This window comes from Macaca fascicularis, chromosome 1, assembly GCF_037993035.2.
Source record: "Macaca fascicularis isolate 582-1 chromosome 1, T2T-MFA8v1.1".
Taxonomy (NCBI): Eukaryota; Metazoa; Chordata; class Mammalia; order Primates; family Cercopithecidae; genus Macaca; species Macaca fascicularis.
Window position 1 is genome coordinate 185,415,881 of NC_088375.1, and position 25,201 is coordinate 185,441,081.

At 35.9% G+C, this 25,201-nt stretch overlaps 1 protein-coding gene across 14 annotated transcripts in view; it reads left to right on the forward strand.

The window, feature by feature from the left end:
* LOC107126370 (AGBL carboxypeptidase 4) overlaps nt 1-25,201 on the forward strand; it is a 1,456,730-nt gene that overhangs the window by 700,380 nt on the left and 731,149 nt on the right. For 13 of the 14 annotated variants that reach the window (XR_012420370.1, XR_012420371.1, XM_065522893.1 and 10 more), the window contains one exon: nt 23,047-23,141. Coding sequence is in view for 12 of the 14 variants with exons in the window: in XM_065522893.1 (XP_065378965.1) it covers nt 23,047-23,141 (95 nt within the window). In the remaining 2 variants the exon portion in view is untranslated. Of the gene's footprint in view, nt 1-23,046; nt 23,142-25,201 lie in introns of those variants that run through there. The other variant, XM_074007277.1, reaches the window with a different exon arrangement.

Consider the following 25,201-nt stretch of genomic DNA (forward strand, 5'->3'; position numbering starts at 1 on the left):
AACTACTTTTTAGGAAGAATCAAAGTAAAACAATAATTTGTCTGTGGATTTAAAAAGTGTTAGAATAACCATAACAATTGACAATGAGATTTTGTTATTTCTATGGCATACAATTTGACATAATCATAATTGTTACTGTTAACATATACTGTTATCATATACCAAAGCACATCAGTATGTTTGTAATCTCATACAATTTTAGAACACATATTAATAATACATTTTTACAAGTACAACTCAAAAAAAGTTAAATATCACTTTTTATTTGGCAATTTTTTATATAATTGTAACATGCGATATAATTCCAATATATCTCTCTTGAACTCTCATGGGCCTTAATATATGAAAAGTTAATTTCAGGTCTAACCACTGAATTTAGAATTTGAAATATGACTGTGAGAAGTGTGTCAAATATTAAAGGTTTAAAACAGTTGATATCAAAATAGGAGCACAGGTTACTGTAAAATATTCATTTAGCCAAAGTGATAATTCAGACATTTTAAAAAGCAAGAACTTTATTAATAGAGAAGAGGCTGTCTCCCAAATAATCGAAAGACCTAGTAAAGACAGTATGAGGCAAACTCAATCTGTCTCTCTTCTGTCTTTCTTGGGTAGTTTATTTAAAAGTAAACAAAAATCGGCCGGGCATGGTGGCTCACGCCTGTAATCCCAGCACTTTGGGAGGCCAAGGCAGGCAGATCATGAGGTCAGGAGATCAAGACCACCCTGGCTAATGTGGTGAAACCCCATCTCTACTAAAAGAATACAAAAAAAAAAAAAATCAGCCAGGTGTGGTGGCGGGCACCTGTAGTCCCAGCTACTCGGGAGGCTGAGGCAGGAGAATGCAGTGAACCCAGGAGGTGGAACTTGCAGTGAGCTGAGATCACACCACTGTACTTCAGCCTGGGTGACAGAGTGAGACTCCGTCTCAAAAAATAAATAAATAAATAAATAATAAAAGTAAACAAAAATATTTTTTAATATTGTATGAAAATTTTACTTAAATTAGAAAATTAGATTCTTCCTTCCTATTAGTATATTATTAATACTAAATTTAATTTTAATAAAATCTTATAAACAAATTTAATTTTAATGAGTTTTGAGTATACACAAAAGATTTTGATAAACTCTTGTATAACCTCTTATAATTTTTAAATATTTTTGTATTTAGTTTTATTATTTTTTATTGAAAGTAACATACACATTTCTAAACTAGACAAAATTATTTTTTAACAAAAACCACGTTTATATTCTTTTATAAAAATATTTTTATTTTTAATATACTTTTTGTATAGACTATTTTATATTTAGTAGTTTTAATTATGTATATTACTTATAATGTTAACTCTCAGTAACCCTTATTTTTTGGTGAAAAACCTAGGAAGTTGGTAATTTTAATCATGTGCCAGATTTAGAGCCAATGACAAAAGTTAGAGTAATGAAGACAATGTCTGGTGGATCTAACTTTTCCCATCACAGCCAGGAGGCACTGCTCTGGGCCTGTGAGAATACTGCCTAGGAGTGTCCCCAGCCTTGCCATAGCCACTTCTCTAGACCTTAGGATTTAAAGTCTCAAATTTCAAGATATAAGCTCACAGACAAATTAAGTAGTTGAAAATATTATGGAAGTAACATATTTATAACTTTAAAACATCTAGTAGAGACAGTATAAACTCGTATGACTAATACACCCAGGCAAAAATGTGTAAACTAAATCCTTAAGATGTATTTTATTTTACTAACAATTTTAAAATTATCTTTATTTACTATAGATTATTAAAATTATATGAACTTGACAAGTATTAGACTAGTTAATTAATGAGTATTTATTTATAAGTCAGTGGTATCAGATAGTATATATACAGACATATACACATGTATGTATAAAGATATAGACAGACATAAGGACTTTACAGTTTTTATTTTAAAATTTTAGTTATGAGATTGGCATAAGTCACTAGTATAAAAGGACAGCTGGATTTAAACTGTGTCTTTTTAAATGTAAAGTGTTAATGTTTATCTGTCACACATGGCCAAAGCCCCTTACTGAGATTTAGAGAAAACAGCGTAGTAAATTTATATGTGAAGCACAGAGACAATTTTAACTTTTTAAATAAAAAGTTTAGGTGTGTTAGAGGAAGATTAAACACATTTGTCAAGGTAACATAAAATCATAGGAATTTACCACTGGATTTTATAAGACTAATTTTATTTAGATGAGTAATTTTTAATTTAGTCTGTTTTTTAATTGAACCGCTGTGCTCAGGGTGGAGCCCATTAAGGAACAGAGCACAATAATTTAAATTATTAGCATTTGTCATGTTTAGAGCCTAATAATTTATATACATGAAAAGTAGACACAGCTAGAAGGCAGAGAATTTAGATTTTTTAAAATCAAGGATTTTATTTTTACACTGAACCCTGGGTCTCCAAAAAGAGGGAAACACCATGGGACTGGGCTACGCAACAGTTTTATATTTTACTCCGTTATAAAGACAGTTTTCTAAGTATTTAAACTGCATGTTTTTAAAACTAAATGCACAAAGAAATGAGTGGCCTCCTGTAGTAATAACATTATTGTGACAAGGTAACAAGTAACATTTATTGTAACCACTGCCAGCCACTTCCAAGACTGTAGTTCTCACCAGTGACCTGACATCCATTGTACACACAAAGGCCAAGTTTTCTGTCACAGCATGAAGTAACTTTTGGTACCCTCAAAAATCAAGGAGATGAAATAATTTATTATAAAAGACAGTAGAGTTTTAGACCTGAGAGTATCCCATGACTCTTGAAACTAGAAGGAAAATAGAAGGCCCCACAAATGGGGTGAAGGAGTACCTTTTTCTGAGTTTATTAAGAGGTCCAAGTCATTGGAAATCTCTTTTAGATTTTTTAATGTGGTACCAGAGATGGAGAAGAAGGAGGAGTAGGAAGGAATAAAAGTAAATTGTAGAATATTTTGTAAGAAAGGAAGTGAACAGACAGACAAAATACGTAATTTAAAAAGGGTTTTAGTCGACTCAAAAATCTAAAAACAGAATCGGAAAAGAGAGAACACCAAAACTATTTTAGATAGGTATACGTACGTTTGTGTGTGTGCACGCATGTGTGTGTGCTATCTTTTAATTGAGTTGACTTTGAACTAGAAAAAACACAACCCTTTGAAATCTCTTCTTATCAGATTTTAGCCAGGACAAACAGCTGAAATTTCTGGCTTTTGATTTTTTTTTTTTTAAACAAAAATACCTTCCTACCTCATAAGATCGAGAACCACCCCAAAGACAGTTTGCAGAAAGAAAAGTTTTATGTGCAAGTGGTGTACAACCCACATCTGTCTGGCCATATTTACTGGGGTCTCAGCTTCTTAACTGATCATCTATACACAAAGTCGTAAAGTCCCATATGCCCCCATAGATCGAAGAATATAAGAAATCAAAAGCTGCTCATGGAAGGACAAGATTAATAAATATTTACCTTCAAAAATCAAAAGTTACATAAATATCAACTGAAATAGACTGGTTCTCTGATTAAGAATTGAACCTAGACCATGGCAGTGAAAGTGTGGAGTTTTAACTACTAGACTACAAGGTGGAGTAGCCTTCATTGTGAATCCCATAGGAAATCCACAGTTGGCAGTTTGAGCTTTCAAAGGACTTTCACTTTATTTTAGGTTAGATTTTTGTTCTTTAATTTTGTCAAGAGAATTTTAAGACTAGTCATGGCACTATTATGTTTTTCTTTTAGTTTGATATTCTCATCGATTGTTTAGAATAAGAAATCTCTCCTTTTTTAAAATTGAGGAGTCAAATTTAAAGGATCTTTTTGCCATTGATAATTAGAATTTCCAGTGATGTACTTATTCCAGTAGTGACTCAGTCTAATAACCTCTTTATGGAAAGCCCAGGACGTAATTTTCTAGGTTTAGAAAAATAAGTGTTTTCTAGAGATGAAATAGAAGAGGCAATCCTAAAGATCCCCCACCCCACAAAAAATTTTACTCCCAGGAATAGGCAAAAGGATGTTGTCACAGACAGTTGAGGACAGTGTTTGTGTAACCCATCAGTTTGTGAGGACCCACCAGTGACAGACCTGTCAATCTGTAATACCATGTAGCGCCTCCTAGGATTAGACTTTCCCAGAACTAACCAAGCCACAAAGGTTGTGGGAAAAAAAATATCCCCCTGAGAGCTTAACATGCTTGGAATAAACAGTGTGTTTGGGTTCCCAGCCAATTTGAGACTGACCACCTGACATGACCTGAAAATCATGCCTCCCAGATGGTGGAAACCAAGAGAGAGAGCTCCTACTTGGTCACAAGTGGGCTTTCAAGGACACAAAACAAGACGAGAGGGAATCTCACTCACTACCCTTCTTTATCACAGAACGGTACAGAAAAACAAGGACAAGGAAAAACTATTTCTGGGAGAAGAGAGACCAAACAATATGAATATGCATGCCAGAAAGCACCAAAAAGTACACCAGAGTCACTATCCCCAAGACTAGTCACACAAATCCTTTTCTCCCGTTAATCAAAATTTTGCAGAGGAAAGAGAGACAGTGATTTTTACCATCTGCTTGACCAGATTGCACAGAGAGAGGTTGGAGCCTGGCTGTTAAGAAATTCTTATTCTTTTATCAGTTTATCAGGTCCTGGGTTCCTTTAACTGCAGATTCAAGAAGAGTGGTGTTGTGGTATTCTGCTCACAGTGCCGAAATTGCAGGGATTAAAGGAAAACTTCCCCTTCACTTTCTAGAGCTTGTTTGAAAAATCAACTCACAAAAGGCAGATTAATCAGAGAAAAGAATTATAAATTTATTAACATGTACATAGAGAAAAAAATCACAAAATGATTACCCTAACTCCCAATGGGATGCAGAACCTTATATACCACCTTGATCTTATAGGAAGAATGGTGGCTCAGAGCATGGCCAAAACAGATTGTGGTGGTAAATTGGGACATGGTGGCAAGACAGCTTATGGGAGGGAAAGAAGAGGGGCCTTGACTAACAACATGGTCTTTTATGTAAATGAAACCTCACAGGTAGTAGCCTTCAGACAGAACAGATGATAAATGTTATTATCAGACCTTTAAAGGTGTCAGACTCTCAGTTAATCTTTTCTGGGTCTGGGAAAGGAAAGGCCTGGTTGTATCAATTCAAATCCTCTACAGACACAGATTTCCCACACAAAATAGAGCTTTGCAGGGTTATTTCTATGTGTTGGCTCTCTGAACAGCCATCTCAAAATATGTCAAAGAAATATATTTTGGGATAAAATATTTTGATTTCTTTCCATAACGAAGCACACTAAAAACCAGTGACTTAAGACAGTAAACATTTATTAATGTTCATAAGTCCATGGGCCAACCGGATGGTTTTTCTGTATTAGTGATCAACTATAGATTAATCTGCTGATCTTGTCTGGGTGCTCTCATATATTTGGTGTCTATATGTTGGTCTAAGATGGCTTCAGTTGGAATCATTGAGCTCTAGTCAATGTGGTCTCATCCACTGTCACCCTACCCTAGATTTGATCAAATGCTGATAGCAGGATTTCAAAGAGAATATGGAACTACACAAGGCTTCTTGAGGTCTTGGCTTAAAGCTGCTATACCATCATTTTACCAGTTTTTATTGGGTAAAACCAATCACAAGATCAGCCCAAATTCAAAGGGGTCACCTTTTGATGGGAGAAGCAGCAAAATCATAGTATAAAGAATATGGATACAGAGTAAGCAAAATAATTCTGAACAACTTTCAGTCTAGCACATATGATTTGTATGCATTTGTAAGAAAATAGACTATCATTAAATGTCTCATCAAGACAAGGCTGTGCCACCATTAAGCAAGGTAATCCAGGACTCAAATTCTTCCTCATTTTATTATAAAATAACAAAAGCCAATGGAAGTATATACCTAATAGAAACCAGAAGTGGATAGCCGTGTGAGAAATCATGCAGCAGGTAGAAAGGCCCCCTCAAGGGAGATACTGAGGAAATTTTTAAAAAGAAGGCAAAGCACTGTGGCTTGTACTTATAATTCCAGTTACTTGGGAATCTGAGGCAGGAGGATCACTTGAGCCAGGAGTTCAAAGCTGCATGAGCTATGATCACACCATTGCACTCCAGCCTGTGCAATAGAGTGAGCTATTTTGTGTGTGTGTGTGTGTGTGTGTGTGTGTGTGTGTGTGTGTGTGTGTTTAAAAGAAAAAGAAAAGGGATTTTGGTTTTGCCTGAGTTTAGAAACCTGTGCATTCCTGTTTGAGAATTTCAGAAGCACTGAGAAAACCTATAGCTTCTTTCCCTGTGCCCATTAAAAAAAAACCAGATGTATATACCTCTTATTTCATCTGTCCTATTAACTCTGTAGCACCTCTATGCAGGGGAAACAACTAGGAGGGGAAATGCACTGTGGTACTAATTGCAAAGTGATTTGACTCAGAACTGCACATCATCTTTCGGGAAGTGGCTCAAAAGAAAGTATACTCTTCCCATTCAGGCAGATGTAATCACTCTCGTCTGTGCGCTATACCCAAAGCTCCAAGAGTTCTTGACATATTCTTCTAGTTTTGCATTGATGTGTCTGGGTTTGCAATAACTTGTTTACTTGCTTGTTTTCTCCTTAAGAGTATGAGTTTCCTCAGAGTAGAGCATTTACTTATTCAGCTGACTCTGCAGAGACCAGTATAAATCCTGGAACAGTCATTCAGTGCAGTCTTAGGTGCTCTTTATGAAACACAGATCTGAACCTTTCACACCTACAATTAAACCCCTTCAATAGGCCCTTCATATTACTTTCAGTGAAAGTTAAAACTTTTTAACATGCTCATCTGTCTTAATGACACAGTCTCATCTCTTGCCCTACCCAGCTCCAGAATTACCACTTAGGCTTTGTTCTTGTTGCTCCCTATGACCGAAATGTCTTCCATGTGTTCTCTCCTGCCTGGCCAGTCCTTATTTCTCAGTAAAAATTCACCTCTCCTTCCCTTAGGCTGGCTGCAGACTCTACCTTAGCAGCGTGTGTGTGTGTGTGTGTATGTGTGTGTGTGTGTGTGTGTGTTTTTTACATGTCTATTTTCCTCACTTAAGGGCAAAGGGCCCAGTCTTATTAATGTATATAATCTCAGCACATAGCAGAGTAGGAAACCCATAACTGTTTATTTAATAAATATTAAAATTATGATTAAATGAATATGTTTTGAATTAGTGCTAAAATTTAAAACAAAATTCTATGTAGGAAATGCTGTCAGATTGAGGAAAAGAGAGGCTTTTTTTTGTCTGTATGTTGGTGGATATTTATTTTGAGTAGGGAGAAGAAAGAGTCTCCCTGAAATATCTTTTTCTTCTTTCTGTCATGTTGCGAATGCCCTTGTTTGATATGCTAAACTTCTCTTGATGAGAATGTTTTGCTCCATTCCCCTTTTACCTCTTTTGGCTGCCTTCTCACAAGTTTTCAGTGAGGGAGAAGAATCTTCTGATGTGCAATCTGCAAGCCATTTTTTTTTTTTACCCTCTCTGTCAGACTGCAGTATCTGTGTGAAGATTCTGACAGTTTCCAGTTAACAAGACACAGGTGCAGCTAATTAACAAACTTTGTTGGTTCCCTGTGACTCTTCAACATCAACTTATAATAGATAAGGATTCATTTTTCATCTAGTGATTATCCAGACTCCATGCTTTTGATATATGAGGCCCAGGATTGTTCAGCATTTTTTGAAGACTTCAGGTGGCAACTTTTTGGTTCTTCATGGGCAGGAGACTTAGCTTAATCATACATATGATCTGTCTCTCTATATCCTTACATACATATATGCACATATATGTATACATGTGTGTCTATATACACATGTACATATTCATATATATGTACATGAAGCTATACATATATATGCAACATATCTATGCATTGTATGCAATGTATGTAAATGTATAGGTTCATGTACATATATATGTAGTCTTTTATTGTTCCCTGAACACATTGTCTTGGCAATTATATTTAATTCTAAGAACACTACCAGATGGGTGTGAGTTTCCTCCCTACAAATAACAGGCTCAGAAAGATGATAAATCACATAGTGAGAAGTAGGCTTGAAACTCCAGCATTTCTTTCCACAATGCTGGGAATCAGGTTGTGCTCCCAATAGGCAATATAAAAACTGGGAATATGGCTCTGAAGTAAAGGAGCTGAAGGAGCTGATCTCTGAACAAACAGAGATCTAGATTTTATCCCCAACTCAGTCCCATACCATATTATCTATATAATCTTTTATATGTCATGACACCAAGGCAGATTCATCCTAAATTTCTGTGTCGTTCTGCCCAATTCACACCAACCTTTGTACATGGTGCCATAGGGTTAGAACATGTTATCAGACATACTCCAAACAGCTTTTCCCCACTGAGTTATAAACATTCTGTATTATCAGAGTAGGTTAAGTGCCAAGCGTTAGTCTCGAAGGAGTTACTGACATCATTCATAATAAAAAATACTCATGCCTAAGTTATGGACTCAAATTCACTTTGAAGTTTAAATATAACCATTTGTAATATAAAACTAGGATGAATGATATGGAGATTACTAAACAAAGAAGGAAAAATGTGAAAATATTTTAAGGAAATGTTTTATATTATAATGAAAAATGTTAAAACATAGTAAGGAAGCATAAACAAAATAAATTATGAAAGAAAATAACCATAACTGACTGTGGATGAAACCAAATAAACCTTAAAAGGAAAACATTCACTAGAGATTTGCCCTAATATAAATTGAAACATATCATGAAACTACAATCATCAAAATTATTGGAAGGGCCGAGCATGGTGGCTCACACCTATATCCCAGCACTTTAGGAGGCCGAGGCAGGCGGATTGCCTGAACTCAGGAGTTCGAGAACAGCCTGGGCAACACAGAGAAAGCCTGTCTCTACTAAAATACAAAAATTAGCGAGCGTGGTGGTGTGCACCTGTAGTCCCAGCTACTCAGGAGGCTGAGGCAGGAGAATTGCTTGCACCTAGGAGGCAGAGGTTGCAGTGAGCAGAGATCGCACCACTGCACTCCAGCCTGTGTGACACAGTGAGACTCTGTCTCCAAAAAAAAAAAAAAAAAAATTATGGGAGGCTGTCATTAAGATAAACATACAGATGAGTGGAAAAGAAATTGAACTCCGGAGATAAACCCAAGCATATAAAAATTTATTATATGGAAATGGTAGCATTTAAAATTAGAAAGGAATGACTTATTCAGTAAATGATATTGGTACAACTTACTAACCATTTGGGAAAAAACTACATTATGCTACTACTTCATATTTTACACTAAAGTTTCTCATGAGTTAAAGTTTTTTAAATTTTAAATTAGGGAAATTTCATATATACATTATATAAAAACACTCAATAAAATAAAGCAGATATTAACATTTTGTCACCTTTCAGATCCTGCTTGCTTTTATTGATTTTGATAACTAAGTCATTACGGATATAGCTAACCTCCTCTCTGCTTACCTCTTTCTTTCTCTCAGAAGTTACCAAATTTCTGAAATTATTATTACCATGTATAATTTTGTACTTTTATTATACTTGTATTATATACAAGTATACAAATATACTACAAATATACAAATATACTACTGTTTTGTGTTAAAATGCTTGCCATTTTCATTAAACATAGTTTTTGGAAGTTTCTCTATGTTGATAAATGTTACTCTAATGCATTCATTTTAAATGCTCAACAGTATTTTGTACTAATGAACCACAATTTATCCAGTTTTTTAAATTAAGTGGTTTTAGTTACTTTTTTGTTTTACTATTATAAATGAATAGTGGTACAGTGAACAATCCTGTATATGTCTCCTTACACAATGTGCAAAATTTGTTTAAGGAGAACACATAGAAGTAGAATTGCTAGGTTATAGATTATAAACATCTTTATTGTCAAGTACCCCTCTAAAGAGGCTCTTCTATTTTACACACTTACCAGCAATGTTCAAAATTGTTGTTCTTTCATAATTACCAATACTTGTTATTAGATATGCTAGTACTCGATATTAGATTTACTTTTTTGCTGATATGATGGATAAGAAATTTCATTATTTTCTGTATTTATATTTCCTCAACTGCTAGTGGAGCAATCATCTATTCATATGTTTAATTTACAAACCTTTACATTCCTCCTTCTATATCTTGTCTGATTATATACTTGGCCTATTTTCTATTGTATTGTTGGTCTTTTATATTTTGATTTATAGTAGTTCTTTATAAATTTGCATATTAACCCATTGTGAGGGTTATGCTATTTTTTTTTTCGATCATTGGCTTGCATTTTCATTTTTCTGTGGTATCTTTTTACATAGTTTTGTTTTGTAAAATACTCATATGTGTCTATCTTTTCCTTCTTAGTTTATGCTTCTGGTGCTTTGTTTAAAAAAAGTACATACTTTGAGTCCATAAACTAATCTGCTGTGTTTTGCTTTGTGCATTTTATTTCTTAATGTGTTTGGGTTTTAGTTCTGTATTTGGTGTGAGGTAGAGATCCAGCTTTGTTTGTTCCATATGGATGGCCCATTGATATAGGACCATTCATCAATAGTTCAGATTTTCATCTGATCTACAATGTTTTTGATATGCATTTAGTGTATTCCCAGGCTCTTTGTTGTGATCCATTGGTCTAGCTATACAGATCCATAGCAATGTAAACTAAATTGTTTTAATTACTATAACATTACAGTAAGTCTTGCTATCTAAAAGTCTATTGCTGCTTTTGTTGGCCTTCTGAACTCCTACATAAATGTTCTAATTAACTTGTCAAATTTTAGGTGTGTAAACACACATAAACACAGACACAGACACCTTCAATGGGATTTTAGTGAATTACATAGATTTTAATAATGAATCTTCAATCTATAACTATGATAGATTTTCCATTTACTTAACACTCTGATTTGTCTCAACAGTGTTTTGTAGTTTTGCGTTTTGAAGTCTTGCACTTTTGATTACATTTATTTATAGGTATCTGATATTTGATACTATCATAATTGTTATCACAATAAAATTTTATTTTCTAATTGTTGACTGTTAGTATATAGATATACAATTGATTTTTAATTATTGACTTTGTATCAATAAATGCCTTTTTAAATTTTATATAATTTTTAATTGATATATTATAATTGTACATTTTTGGGTGTAGATGTGATGTTTTGATATATGTATAGAATGTATAATGATCGAATCAGGGTAATTAGGATGTACATTACCTCAAACATTTATCTTTTTAAAAAAATTTGTTACTACTTTTTGTGTTTTTTTCACTTTTAAGTTCATGGGTACATGTGCAAGTTTGTTACATAAGTAAACTTGTGCCATGGGGGTTTCTATACAGATTATTTCATCACTCAGATATGAAGCCTAGTACCCATTAGTTATTTTTCCTGATCTCTGTCCTCCCATTTTTTACTCTCCTATAGGCCCCAGTGTGTGTTGTTCCCCTCTGTGTGTCCTTGTGTTATCATTTAGCTCCCACTTATAAGTGAGAACATGCCATATTTGGTTTTCTGTTCCTGCTTTAGTTTGCTAAGGAAAATGGTTTCCAGCTCCATCCATGTCCCTGCAAAAAACATGGTCTTATTCTTTTTATGGCTGCATAGTATTCCATGGTGTATGTGTATGAAATTTTCTTTATCCACTCTATCATTGATGGGCATTTAGGTTGATTTGATGTCTCTGCTTTTTGAACACTGCTGCACTGAACACATGCATGCATGTGTCTTTATAACAGAATGATTTATATTCCTTTGAATATATACCCAGTAATCAGATTGCTGGGGTGAATGACATTTCTGTCTTTAGGTTTCTGGAGAATTGCCACACTGTCTTCCAAAATGGTTGAACTAATTTATACTCCCACCAACAGTGTATACTCATTTCTTTTTCTCCACAGTCTTGCCATTATCGGTTTTTTGACATTTTAATGATAGCCGTTCTGACTGCTGTGAGATAGTATCTCATTGTGGTTTTGACTTTCATTTATCTAATGATTAGTGATGCTGAGCTTTTTTCCATGATTTTCGGCCACATGTATGTCTTCTTTTGAAAAGCGTCTGATCTTGTCTTTTGCCCATTTTTTAATAGGGTTGTTTGTTTTTTTTCTTTTAAATTTATTTACATTCCTTATAGATGCTGGATATTAGACCATTGTCCAGACTTAATAGTTTGCAAAAATTTTTCTCCCATTCTGTAGGTTGTCTGTTTACTCTACTGATAATTTATTTTGCTTTTAGAAGCTCTTTAGTTTAATTAGATGCCATTTATCAACTTTTGCTTTTGTTGTAGTTGCTTTTGACATCTTTGTCATGAAATCTTTGCCTGTGACTATGTCCTGAATGGTATTACCTAGGTTGTCTTCCAGGGTTTTTATAGTTTTCAGTTTTGCATTTAAGTCTTTAATCCATCTTGAGTTAATTTTTGTATATGGTGTGAGGAAGGGGTCCAATTTCAATCTTCTACATATGGCTGGACAGTTGTTCAGTGCCATTTATTGAATAGGTAATCCTTTCCCCATTGCTTGTTTTTGTCAGGTTTGCTGAAGATCAGTTAGTTTTAGGTGTGCAGCTTTGTTTCTGGGTTCTCTATTCTGTTCCATTGGTCTATGTGTCTGTTTTTATACCAATACCATGCTATTTTTGATTACTATAGCCATGTAGCATAGTTTAAAGTTGGGCAGTGTGATTCCTCCAGCTTTGTTCATTTTGCTTGGAATTATCTTGGCTATTTGGGGTCTTTTTGGTTCCATACGAATTTTAAAATAGTTTTTTTTTCTAGTTCTGTGAAGAATCTCCATGGTAGTTTAATAGGAATAGCATTAAACCTATAAATTGGTTTGGGCAGTATAGCCATTTTAACAATATTGATTCTTCCTATCCATGAACATGGACTGTTTTTTCATTTGTTTATGTCATTTCTGATTTATTTGAGCAGTGTTTTGTACTTCTCCTTGTAGGGATCTTTCATCTCCCTTGTTAGCTGTATTCCTAGGTATTTTATTCTTTTTGTAGCAATTGTAAATGGGATTACATTCCTGATTTGGCTTATGGATTGACTGTTTTGTGGTATAGGAATGCTAGTGATTTTTACACTTTGATTTTATATCCCAAGACTTTACTGGAGTTGGGCTGACATGATAGGGCTGAGATGAGAGGACAGTGCCATCTAGAAACAGGGATAGATGTACTCTTTCTCCTTCTATTTGGATGCCCTGTATTTCTTTCTCTTGCCTGATTGCCCTGGCCAGGTTTTACAATACTATGTTGAATAGGATTGGTGAGAGAGGGCATCGTTGTCTTCTGCCAATTTTCAGGGGAAATGCTTCCAGCTTTTGCCCATTTAATACTGATGTTGACTGTGGGTTTGTCATAGATGGTTCTTATTATTTTGAGGTATTGTCCTTCAAAACCTAGTTTATTGAGAGTTTTTAACATGAAGTGATGTTGAATTTTATCAAAAGTCTTTTCTGCATCTATTGAAATAATCATATGGTTTTTATGTTAGTTCAGTTTATGCGATGAATCACATTTATTTATTTGTGTATGTTGAATCAACCTTGCATCTTATGGATAAGCCCTACTTGATTGTATCGGATAAGGTTTTTGATGTGCTTCTAGATTCTCTTTGCCAGTATTTTATTGAGGATTTTTGCATCAATATTCATCAAGGATATTGCCTTGATATTTTCTTTTTCCTTCCTTCCTTCCTTCCTTCCTTCCTTCCTTCCTTCCTTCCTTCCTTCCTTCCTTCCTTCCCTCCCTCCCTCCCTCCCTCCCTCCCTCCCTCCTTTCTTTCTTTCTTTCTTTCTTTCTTTCTTTCTTTCTTTCTTTCTTTCTTTCTTTCTTTCTTTCTTTCTTTCTTTCTTTCTCTCTTTCTTTCTCTCTCTCTCTCTCTTTCTTTCTCTTTTCTTTTTTTTTTTTTTTTTTTTTTTTTATCTCTGCCAGGTTTTGGTATCAGGATGATGCCTGCCTCATAGAATGAGTTAGGGAGGATTCTCTCCTCTTCAATTTTTTGGAATAGTTTCAGTAGGAATGGTAACAGATCTTCTTTGTATATCTGCTAGAATTCAGCTGTGAATCCATCTGGTCCTTAACTTTTTTTGGTTGGTAGGCTATGTATTACTGCCTCAATTTTAGAACTCGTTATTGGTCTATTCAGGGATTTAATTTCTTCCTGGTTTGGCCTTGGGAGGGTATGTGTGTCCAGGAATTTATCCATTTCCTCTAGATTTTCTAGCTTATGTGCATAGGGGTATTCATAATAGTCTTTGATGGTTGTTTGTATTTATGTGGGGTAAGTGGTATATACTCCTCATCATTTTTTATTATGTTTATTTGAATCTTCTCTTTTTTTCTTTATTAGTCTAGCTAGCAGTCCATTTTATTTTATTTTTTTTTAAGTGGCTCCTGGATTCATTGATCTTTTGGGTTTTTGTGTCTCAACCTCCTTCAGTTCAGCTCTGATTTGGGTTATTTCTTGTCTTCTGCTAGCTTTGAGATTTGTTTGCTCTTAGTTCTCTAGTTCTTTTTTAGTTGTGATATTATGTTGTTTACTTGAGATTTTTCTAACTTTTTGATGTGGGCATTTAGTGCCATAAATTTCTCTCTTAACACTGTCTTAGCTGTGTCCCAAAGATTCTGGTAAGTTATATCTTTGTTCTCATTAATTTCAAAGAACTTCTTGGCTTTTGCCTTAACTTCGATATTTACCCAAAAGTCATTCAGGATAAGATTATTCAATTTCCATGTAATTGTATTGTTTTGATTGAATTTCTTAGTCTTGATTTCAAATTTGATTGCACTGTGGTCTTTGAGACTGTTATTATTTCAGTTATTTTGTATTTGCTGAGGAGAATTTTACTTCCAATTATGTGATCAATTTTAGAGTATGAGCTATGTGGCAATGAAAAGAATGTATATCACATTGTTTTGGGGTGGAGAGTTCTGTAGGAATCTATCATGTCCATTTGATCCAGTGCTGAGTTTAGGTCTTGAATATCTTTGTTAATTTTCTGTCTAGGTGATCTGTCTAATATTGTCAGTGGGGTGTTAAAGTCTCTCACTATTATTTTGTGGGAGTCTAAGTCTCTCTGAAGGCCTATGAGACTTGCTTTATGAATCTGGGTGCTCCTGTGTTGGGTGCATATACGTTCAGGATAGTTAGATCTTCTTGTTGAATTGAACCTTTTACCATATGTAATGCCCTTCTTTGTCATTTTGGCCTTTGCTGGTTTAAAGTCTGTTTTCTCAGAAACTAGGATTGCAACCTCTGCTTTTTTCTGTTTTTTTGTTTGTTTGTCTGCTTGCTTGGTAGATTTTTGTCCACTTCTTTATTTTGAGCCTACATGTGTCATTGCTTGTAAGATGGGTCTCTTGAACACAGCATACCACTGGGTTTTGGTTCTTTATCCAGTTTGCCACTCTGTGTCTTTTAATTGGGGCTTTTAGCTTATTTACATTTAAAGTTAGTGTTGATATGTGTGGATTTGATCCTGCTATCATGATGTTAGCTGGTTATTTTGTGGACTTGTTTATGTGGTTGTTTGATAGTGTCACTGGCCTGTGTACTTTAGTGTGTTTTTGTCATGGCTAGTAATAGTTTTTTCTTTCCATATTTAGTGCTTCCTTCAGGAGCTCTCATAAGGCAGGTGGTACCAAATTTCCTCAGCATTTGTTTGTCTGAAAAGGATCTTATTTCTTTTTCACTTATAAGCTTAATGTGGTCAGATATGAAATTCTGGGTTGAAATTTCTTTTATTTAATAATGTGGAATATTGGCCTTAAATCTCTTTTGTCTTGTAGGATTTCAGCTGAGAGTTCTGCTGTTAGTCTGATGGGCTTCCATTTGTAGGTTATCTGACCTTTCTCTCTAGCTGCCTTTAACATTTTTTCTTTCATTTTAACCTTGGAGAATCTGATGACTATGTGTCTTGGGATTATCTTCTTGTGAAGTATCTTACTGGAGTTCTCTACTTTTCTTGAATTTGAATGTTGGTCTCTCTAGATAAGTTGGGGAAGTTCTCATTGATGATATCTTAAAATAATTTTTCCAAGTTGGTTCCATTCTCCCTATCTTTTTCAGGGACAACCAGTCAGTTGTAGATTTGATGTCTTTACATAATCCCATGTTTGTTGGAGGTTTTATTTATTCCTTTTCATTTTTTTTCCCCTATTCTTGTCTGCCTGTCTTATTTCAGAAAGCCAGTCTTCAGGTTCTGAGATTCCTTTCTCTGCTTGGTCTATTCTGCTATTAATACTTGCAATTGCATTATGAAATTCTTGTAGTGTGTTTTTCTGCTGTATCAGGTTAGTTATGTTGTTTTCTATACTGATTATTTTTGTCTGTCAGCTCCTGCATTATTTTACTGTGATTTTTATTTTCCTTTTGTTGGGTTTCAGTGTACTCCTGTAGCTCAATGAACTTCATTCTTATCCATATTCTGAATGCTATTTCTGTCATTTCAACCATCTCAGTCCAGTTTTGAATGCTTGCTGGAAAGGCGATGTGGTCATTTGGAGGAAAGAAGACTCACTGGCTTTTTGAGTTTTCAGTGTTATTGCACTGATTTTTCTCATCTTTGTGGCCTGCAGTCTTTGAGGTTGTTGACCTTTGGATTTTTTTTTTTATCCTGTTTGATGACCTTGAGGGCTTGTGGTATAAGGCAGATCTAGCCAACTGGCTTCATTTCTGGTAGATTTTAGGGAGCCAACACTCAGCTCCCAAATCCTGGACTGTGTGCTCTAACTCTGAGGGACTTGTATCAGGCCCAAACTTTGTTCTCTAGATGCTCAAGCTTTGGAGTTCACTGTTCTGGGGGAACTGAGGTGCAGCAGCTGCAGTGGAGTGCTGGCAGATGCAGGGGTGCCTGCTTCCCTCCAGGCATTCACTACAGTAGCAAGACAATGAAGTTTGTAAGGAGGCAGGGCCCCTGCTGGAGACTGTGCATGGTTGCATTGGAGGTGGTGTTGGCCTGGGGATGGGGTTCTGGGGCTGGCGCAGGTCTGGGTGCCTTCTCTGTGCCCCTCAAGCAAGAGAAATTGCTAATGGTGTAAGAGGATCCACTGTGCTCTGAGCAGTCTTACTGCAAGGGTGGGGCACTGGCAGGGGTGGAGTTTGCTGGCTCTGTGCCCACCAAGCCCCCATTTGCAATCGCTATTAGCAAGGGAGAGGGAGCATACTGCACTTATGTGTGTGGAAGGGCAAGTAAAACAAAATCCATCCATGCATCCACACACCAGCAAAGTGATGTGGGGAGTTGCCGTGGGCCAAGGGGAAGCTGCAGTATGAGGAAAGAGTGTGCAGCTGGTGCATGTCCATTGAAGCTGCCTCACTGGAGCTCTTCACCAGTCAGACATGGTCTGCTCACACAGAAGATATGGTTTGCGGCCCCAGGGAAACCAAGACTGTCCTGTAAGCAGACATGGCCAGACTGGGAACCCAGGAATGGCCAGGGACCCAGGAATGGCCAGCAGACAAAAGGGTGCTCAGGTTGGACCAGCCCCATCTGATATGGAAGATTGTTCTGCAAAGATCAGGACCAACAGTTCCCCTAGCGATAAAGTCTCTTGTGGGACCAAGTCAAGCCTAGAGGTGGTCCCTGGCTGCGCTCCACTAGAGATGGTCCTGCACCAAACCCTGTGAGCTCCACATCAGCTGGCTTGCTACTTCTATCACTTCTCAAAGCAGCTCTCTCTGCCACCTCAATTGTGTATGGTGGTCGAGGGTTCTCCTCCTGCCAGAGTTCCAGAGGCTGGTTGCGAAAGTGGGCAACTCCATTGCCCCAGAGCTGTTGTGGTTCAAAAAATGAGTTCTGTGCCAGTCGCAGTGGCTCAATGCCTATAATTCCAGCACTTTGGGAGGCCAGTGTGGGCAGATCATGAGGTCAAAAGATCAAGACCATCCTGGCCAACATGATGAAACCTTGTCTCTACTAAAAATACAAAAATTAGCGAAGTGTAGTGGCACACACCTGTAGTCCCAGCTACTCAGGAGGCTGAGGCAGGAGAATTGCTTGAACCCGGGAGGTGGAGGTTGCAGTGAGCTGAGATTGTGCCACTGCTCTCCAGTCTGGCAACAGAATGAGACTTCATCTCAAAAAAAAAAAAAAAAAATTAGTTCTTGTGTGTGGTAACCTGCTCAGGGTTCCCAGCTCTTTCCCCCTTCAGCCCAGCTTCTGTGTCTTTCCTCCATCCACTCTCAGTGCCCCCTCTGAAGATCTGTTTAAAGCCTACCAGTCATCTTTGTCCCTCCATGGGAGCCATTCCACTTCTTTGAGTCTAGTCGGCCATCTTGCCCTCTCCCTCAAACATTTATCTTTTCGCTGTGTTAGGAACATTGTAATTCTATTCTAGCTATTTTAAAATATATAACAAATTGTCATTAACTATAATTTTCCTACTGTACTATCAAATACTAAAACTTATTCCTTCTATCCATCTGTATTTTTGTACCCATTAATTAACTTCTCTTAATCCTCCAACTTCTTTACCAGCCTCTGGTAATCAGCATTCTATTCTCTATGAAATCTACTTTTTTAGCTCCCACATCTAAGTGAAAATATGCAATATTTGTCTTTCTATGCCCGGATTGTTTCACTTAATGTTGTAACCTCCAGTTTCATTCACGTTGCTGCAAATGACAGGATTTAATTCCTTTTCTGAATAACATTTTATTGTATATGTATTTTTGAATAATGTTCCATTTTTTTTTTTTTTTTTTTTTTTTTTTTGAGACGGAGTCTCGCTCTGCCGCCCAGGCTGGAGTGCAGTGGCCGGATCTCAGCTCACTGCAAGCTCCGCCTCCCGGGTTTACGCCATTCTCCTGCCTCAGCCTCCGGAGTAGCTGGGACTACAGGCGCCCGCCACCTCGCCCGGCTAGTTTTTTGTATTTTTAGTAGAGACGGGGTTTCACGGTGTTAGCCAGGATGGTCTCGATCTCCTGACCTCGTGATCCGCCCGTCTCGGCCTCCCAAAGTGCTGGGATTACAGGCTTGAGCCACCGCGCCCGGCCAATGTTCCATTTTTTATCCATTCATCCATTGATCCACACTTAGGTTGATTTCATATCTTGACTATTGTAAATAATGTTGCAATAAATATGGGACTGCAGATACCTCTTTGATGTACTGATTTCCTTTCCTTTGGATATATGCCCAGTGGTGGGATTTCTAGATCACATGGCAGTTCTTTTTTTAGTATTTTGAGGAACTTGCATACAGTGTTCTGTAATGCCTGTACTACTCTCCATTCTTACCAACAATATATGAGTGTTCCTTTTTTTATACATCCTCACCAACGTATTTTATTTTTTGTCTTTTTGGTAATAGCCATTCTAATTGTGGTGAGATGATATCTCATTGTGGTTTTGATTTGCATTTTTTGATGATTAATGATGTTGATAATTTTTTCATATACCTACTGTCCATTTGTATGTCTTCTTTTGAGAAATGTCTATTCATGTCTTTTTCCCATTTTTAATTTTTTTTGTTTGCTATCGAGTTGTTTGAGTTCCTTATATATTCAGTTTATTAATCCCTTGTAGGATGGATAGTCTACAGATATTTTCTCCCATTCTGGAGGTTGTCTCTTCATTTTGTTCATAGTTTTATTGCTGTGCATTTTTTTAGCTTGTTGTAATCCCATTAGAATAGTCCCTGCAACTAACGTGAACAATATTAAATGGGAAATTTAGTTATGATTTGACAAAAGTATTGCATATATGACAAGACAGAGAATCATGGCCTCCCTTTAGGACTGCACGCAGGCTGTTCATGATACCTTTACCCACATTGGACCACTCTTTGGCCTATACCTGAAATGGAACTTGCACATTTTCAGTAGCACCATAAGCCCCTTGGTCAGGATGGGCTGTACTCCATTCCTCACATATGACTGCCTTGAAGGTTATACCTACTCTTAGACTAACAGTGTACTGTGGTCACTATTTGCAGAGCTCTGATAGAGCACCATATTACTGAAACAAGAAGCTCAGGTTAAAATTTTAATCTAAAGAAAGATAGACATTGTAACGTACCCAAAGATCTGGCTTTATTGATGAGAAGGGAAAGGCTCAATAAATACTGAACAACTGTTTAGATCTAGATACAATATGCCAGGTGATTTACTTATATAATCTTATAGATTCTTAAAACAACTGTGGTAGGATACTGTCACCATCTCGATCTTGGATGTAAACAATCAATGTCCAAAAAAAAAAAAAAGGAAGAAGAATTACCTTTCCTAAACTCACAGAACGTGAAACTGGGATTCAATCCCAAGTGTATCTGGCTAAAAAGTCTGTAATCTTATTCTTCTGAGGCAACAGACTTGGTTTAAATACTAGCTCTGCTACTTATTAGTTATATGGTTTTAGTTTGCTTAATCACATTACCACTCCCTCATCTGTAAATAAGTGGTGACAAATAGTTCCTGTCTCAAAAAGTTCATTATCCTCAAAACAAATGAGATAATGCATCAAATATCACTCTCTGGGGTGGGGCCCAAGCATCTGTTATTTTAAAACCTATACGAGTGATTTTAAGTTACAACTAGGTTATTCTAATATATAAAACATTGTTCTAATGTGAATGAAGTGCTTAACTCAGATTATGGTACATAGTGTGTGCTCAGAAATTGTTATTATTATTGTTGTGGTTACCATTATCTTATGGATGCCACGTCTTCTTATTCATTTTGAGTAAAAACTAATGATTAAGTATAAAATATGGAAATTCAGTGTTTCCTGTACTGTCTGCTTTCATATACTTTTGAATCTCTCTACCACAAGCGATGTTGCTAAATGGCTGGAAAACATAAAAAATACTTGAACAGGGAATGGTAAGAAATGATGTTACTGTTTCCATGTAATATTACAGACAAGGTATGCTCTTTATGGTCAAAACACCTAAGATTTAAGTCCTAGCTCTACCAATAGGTTGGGAATTTTTGGAGGACAAGCCACTTTGTTTAAGTGTCAATTTTCTCACATCTAAAACTGGGCTAAAATAAACAACTTATATTTATAAATGGATTAAGAAAATAATATAGCATATTTAAAATACCTGGGAAATTTCCTAGGCACACAGTAGGATGTTAATGATCAGTGTATGTTTCACTTTCTCATTTCTTTATTCCAGCTTCACATGTTTACATCATTGCTTTATTAGCTTTCTCTCTGTATTTATCAATAATCTAGATCCTGAAAGTGCAGTATGGCTTCCAGGTTCACTGGAAATGGATCTGATAACTGGAATCTCAGAAAAAAGAAGCGGGGGGCGGGGGAGGGGTTATGCCCTCTGAGGTTCAAAGGCCATTTGTCCCCTTAATATTGATTTTCTTAAATCAGATACTAGCCAAGACCCTGAGTGAAGTAATTGAATTGACAAAAGGCAGGTCTAGGTCATTAATAATGGAACAGCCTTGGACATTCTCGATGACTTAATTTAATGACAGAAGAGAGGCCTGAAACCAAAATGCCTAGAGATGGGGTAAATGGCTGGGTCTCTGGGAGAAAGGAAAATACAAGTTATCCCTCAAAGCTTATTTCATGGGACAAAGCATTTTATTATAGTCCTAAACATGAGGTCAGAGGAAATAGTTTTGATTTTCTTTTTTTTAACAAAACAAAATTTTAAAGACTTGAATAATTACCATTAAATTTATTTTTTGCCCCTGGAAAATAGACTTGTTTAGGTTTATGGAATTTTGGAATCTTAGTGATTAACTCAAGAGTAAAAATCATAGACATCTTATCAGTTTATCCCCTGAATTCAAATATCAATTCTTTCATCTACTAGTATGAATTCAATCAAGTTAGGTAACTTCTCTGAGCCATAGTTTCTACATTTATTAAATGAAGATGTTCATATTTATTTTTTATGGTTATAGGAGAATATTTCCAATGTTTAAAAAGTATATAAAATTACTGTCACTTGATACTATATAATACCTCACACAATAAATATTTGTTGAATAAAATGATACATGAATTTTTATGTTTATGGTTTTTTCACTGTCCCTGGATAGAAAGGCTAGCCTGTGGTAACCTCTTGAAATCTTTTCTTCTCTCGAGGTATTCTGGCTGCTCTACCTGTAGCTCTCATCATCTCTCCTTTGGACTATTTCAGTGGTTTCAAGTGTCTTTTTATCACATTTCTCTTCTCTTTCACAATCTTCCCTCCCCTCTTACCACAAAGTTGTTTGCTAAAACAAAGATCCAATCTTTTAAAATTATACTATCCTCTTGGAAAGGCATCTAGAATGTCATAATCACTCATTCTAAAGATAAGACCCAGAGATGGGGAGAGATTTACCCAAGTACCTATGGTGCTATAAACGTATGCTAAGATTAGAGTTGAGCCTAGTACCCCGACCCCTAGAAGAAAATAACAAAGAGGGTACAGAAGAGGATATATATCCTCCAGTTCTAGTCAAAGGGGTTTCAAGTAGTTGTAGAATTTTTTAATTGCAATTTTGTTCTTAGTTACTATTTTTAGTGTTTTTGAACTTTAAATGTACTACTCTTATCCCGATGATAATATGATTTATTTCTATGTAAATTCTAGGTCAGTCAAGAGAAAGGGTACAGTTAATAGTAACTAAAACTTATATGACATTCATTATGTACCAAGTATGGTTCCAAATACTGTACATATATTAATTTAATTCTCATCAGAGTCTTACGAAGTAGGTACTGTTATTATTCCCATTTTTCAGATCAGGATACTGAAACAGATGTTTAGTAGCTTGGCAAGGCCACACAACTCAAAAGCAGTAGAGTTGGTACTAAAATTCAAGTTTCCAGGTTCCAGAGCTAATGCATAATTACTATGCTCAGCTGGCACAAACACATTACATTCTCATGATCACTGTGTATTCTCACTATACAGTTGGCTGCTAGTCCATATGGCTGCCTTTAACCCTGTTTCTTCTTTCCTGTCTTAATTATCAGGAAGTTGCAATTTGTATTGCATAGTCTTAAGATGAACTTCTCCCTCTTTCTTTTTCAGAGGGTCATTTTCAACATTGTTAACTTCAGTAAAACCAAGAGTCTCTATAGAGATGGGATGGCCCCTATGGTGAAATCTACCAGCAGACCAAAATGGTAAGTGATCTACAGAATGAGACTCCTTCCTGGTTAGAAAATTGGTCCCAGACCCCATATGTATACGCACCTACTAATGGACCTCCCAAAAAATAAAAATAATTCTTTTAAAAAAGAAAATTTTACCCAGAGCTCAAGTTTATCTGCTGTACAGCGGGGGATCAGACTTACTGTCACTGAGAAGAATGAGGATGGGTTTCTGTATGGCCATTCTTTGGGTACTGTTCTTGAGAATGTTGGAAATATGGTCCTATGCTTGAAATGATCAGCATTCAACTATGAGAAAAGACAGTCAGTTATTTGGTAAGCTTCCTGTCCTGTTTGGCTTTTATCTTGGTATCTTTGGAAACATAAATAAAGTTGGTTCTTTTCTTTTCCTAGCCTAAGCATAGATTATGTATAATAACCTAGGAGGACATTAGGAACTACAGTTCAGTAGCTTTCTCTTGCTTTGCATGGTTTTTGTGTTTTGTGTGTGTGTATTTTAAACTTCTATTTGTACCATTGCTATAGTGAGGAGGAGGGGAGTCGGATAGGATTGGTTAATAATTGTAATAATAATAGTAATAATATTAATAATACTAGTAATGATAACTACCCCACTTACTACAAAGCCATCTGGGTCAGATGCTTTATATTTGTTGTTACTATTTCCACATTTTTGCAATGGAACTTTTAAATATCCGTATATTACAGATGAAAAAATTGAGGCAAGGAAAAGTTAAGTACTTTATTAAGACCATAAAGAGTAAGAGAGTGCCCTGTGTTATTTATGTTACCCCATAATACCTTTTCAACCAATTCATTCATTCATTTATTCATTCAACAAACATTGATTGAGTACAACAAAATGAAAGACTTCAAAGACAAAAACCTAGTATTATTAATCTATTCATCTATCACACAGTAGGTGTTAAGTGAATGCCTGTTAAAATGAACTGAATTTGTTATGAGAATTTACATGCAAAGTGCCTGGCACTTACTAAGTGCTCAACAAATGGCATCTATCATTAATAGTATTATATAAAACCCTATACAAATGCAAGGAATTGTTAATATTGTTATAGCTTTGATCTCTGTTCAAATATTAATGACTAGTGAGAAGATAGTCTCCAAATGTCTATATTTATAGAAAACTAGCAATTCATAAATATTGAATTGTGCTTTTACCTCCAAATGATACTTGGCAATTTTCTATAAATGTTGGGCTGAGAAGCTCAGGTTTATAAAAGTAGAGGCATTTGATGACAACAATAAAAACTGTTTATGAAAGGTAAAAATATCTCCTTGGGCATGATTTTTTGCTTTCCTGTGTCAAATCAACTAATCTGCTGCTCCTTCTCTCAGTCTTTCTGGGCAAGGGATAGGCCTTTGCTTTGAGTCTCTGGTTCCAGCCCAAGTAGATAATAATAGAAATCATTTCTCTTTTAATAGGCATATATATAGATGATTACTTTAAACCTTGCAAGTAAAAGGACATCACTGTTGATTTGCTCATGAAGGCCTTCAAAATGACATTGTATATCTTTTTCCGTATTCTGTGTTGGGATCTTCTACAGCAACAATAATCACCATCCATTTTTTCCAAGTGTTAAGTTCTGGAGTTCATTTTTGTGCTTTTGAAGATGCATAAGCCTTAATTATTTCACTTTGCTTCTTTTTTCTCATGAACTGTGTTGTGTCTTCTCTGCTAGGGCTCTTGACAAGATTTTGAAATAATGGGTCCTTGCATTTGGATTATGATGCTTTAGAATTAAGTTGGTGCTCTTACGCAATATTGGCAGGCACTCAGCAGCAGCCATTGTCCAGTCATTGGACTCCTCTAATGGTCTGAACAAGCCTAAAGTTTCAGAATTGAGTTTGTTGTAGTTTATTAAGCCACTTAGGCATAAGGTACCATAACACATCACATTGTTTGTATATGTAATATCTCCTATTTTTTACGTTGCCATCCCCAGAACTTGGATACAAAGCAACTTACATTGCTTCAGAGTTTCCTGTCCTCAAGCCAGATGTTTAGATTTTTTTTTAACTTCATAGGACTTCATTGAGCACCTTCA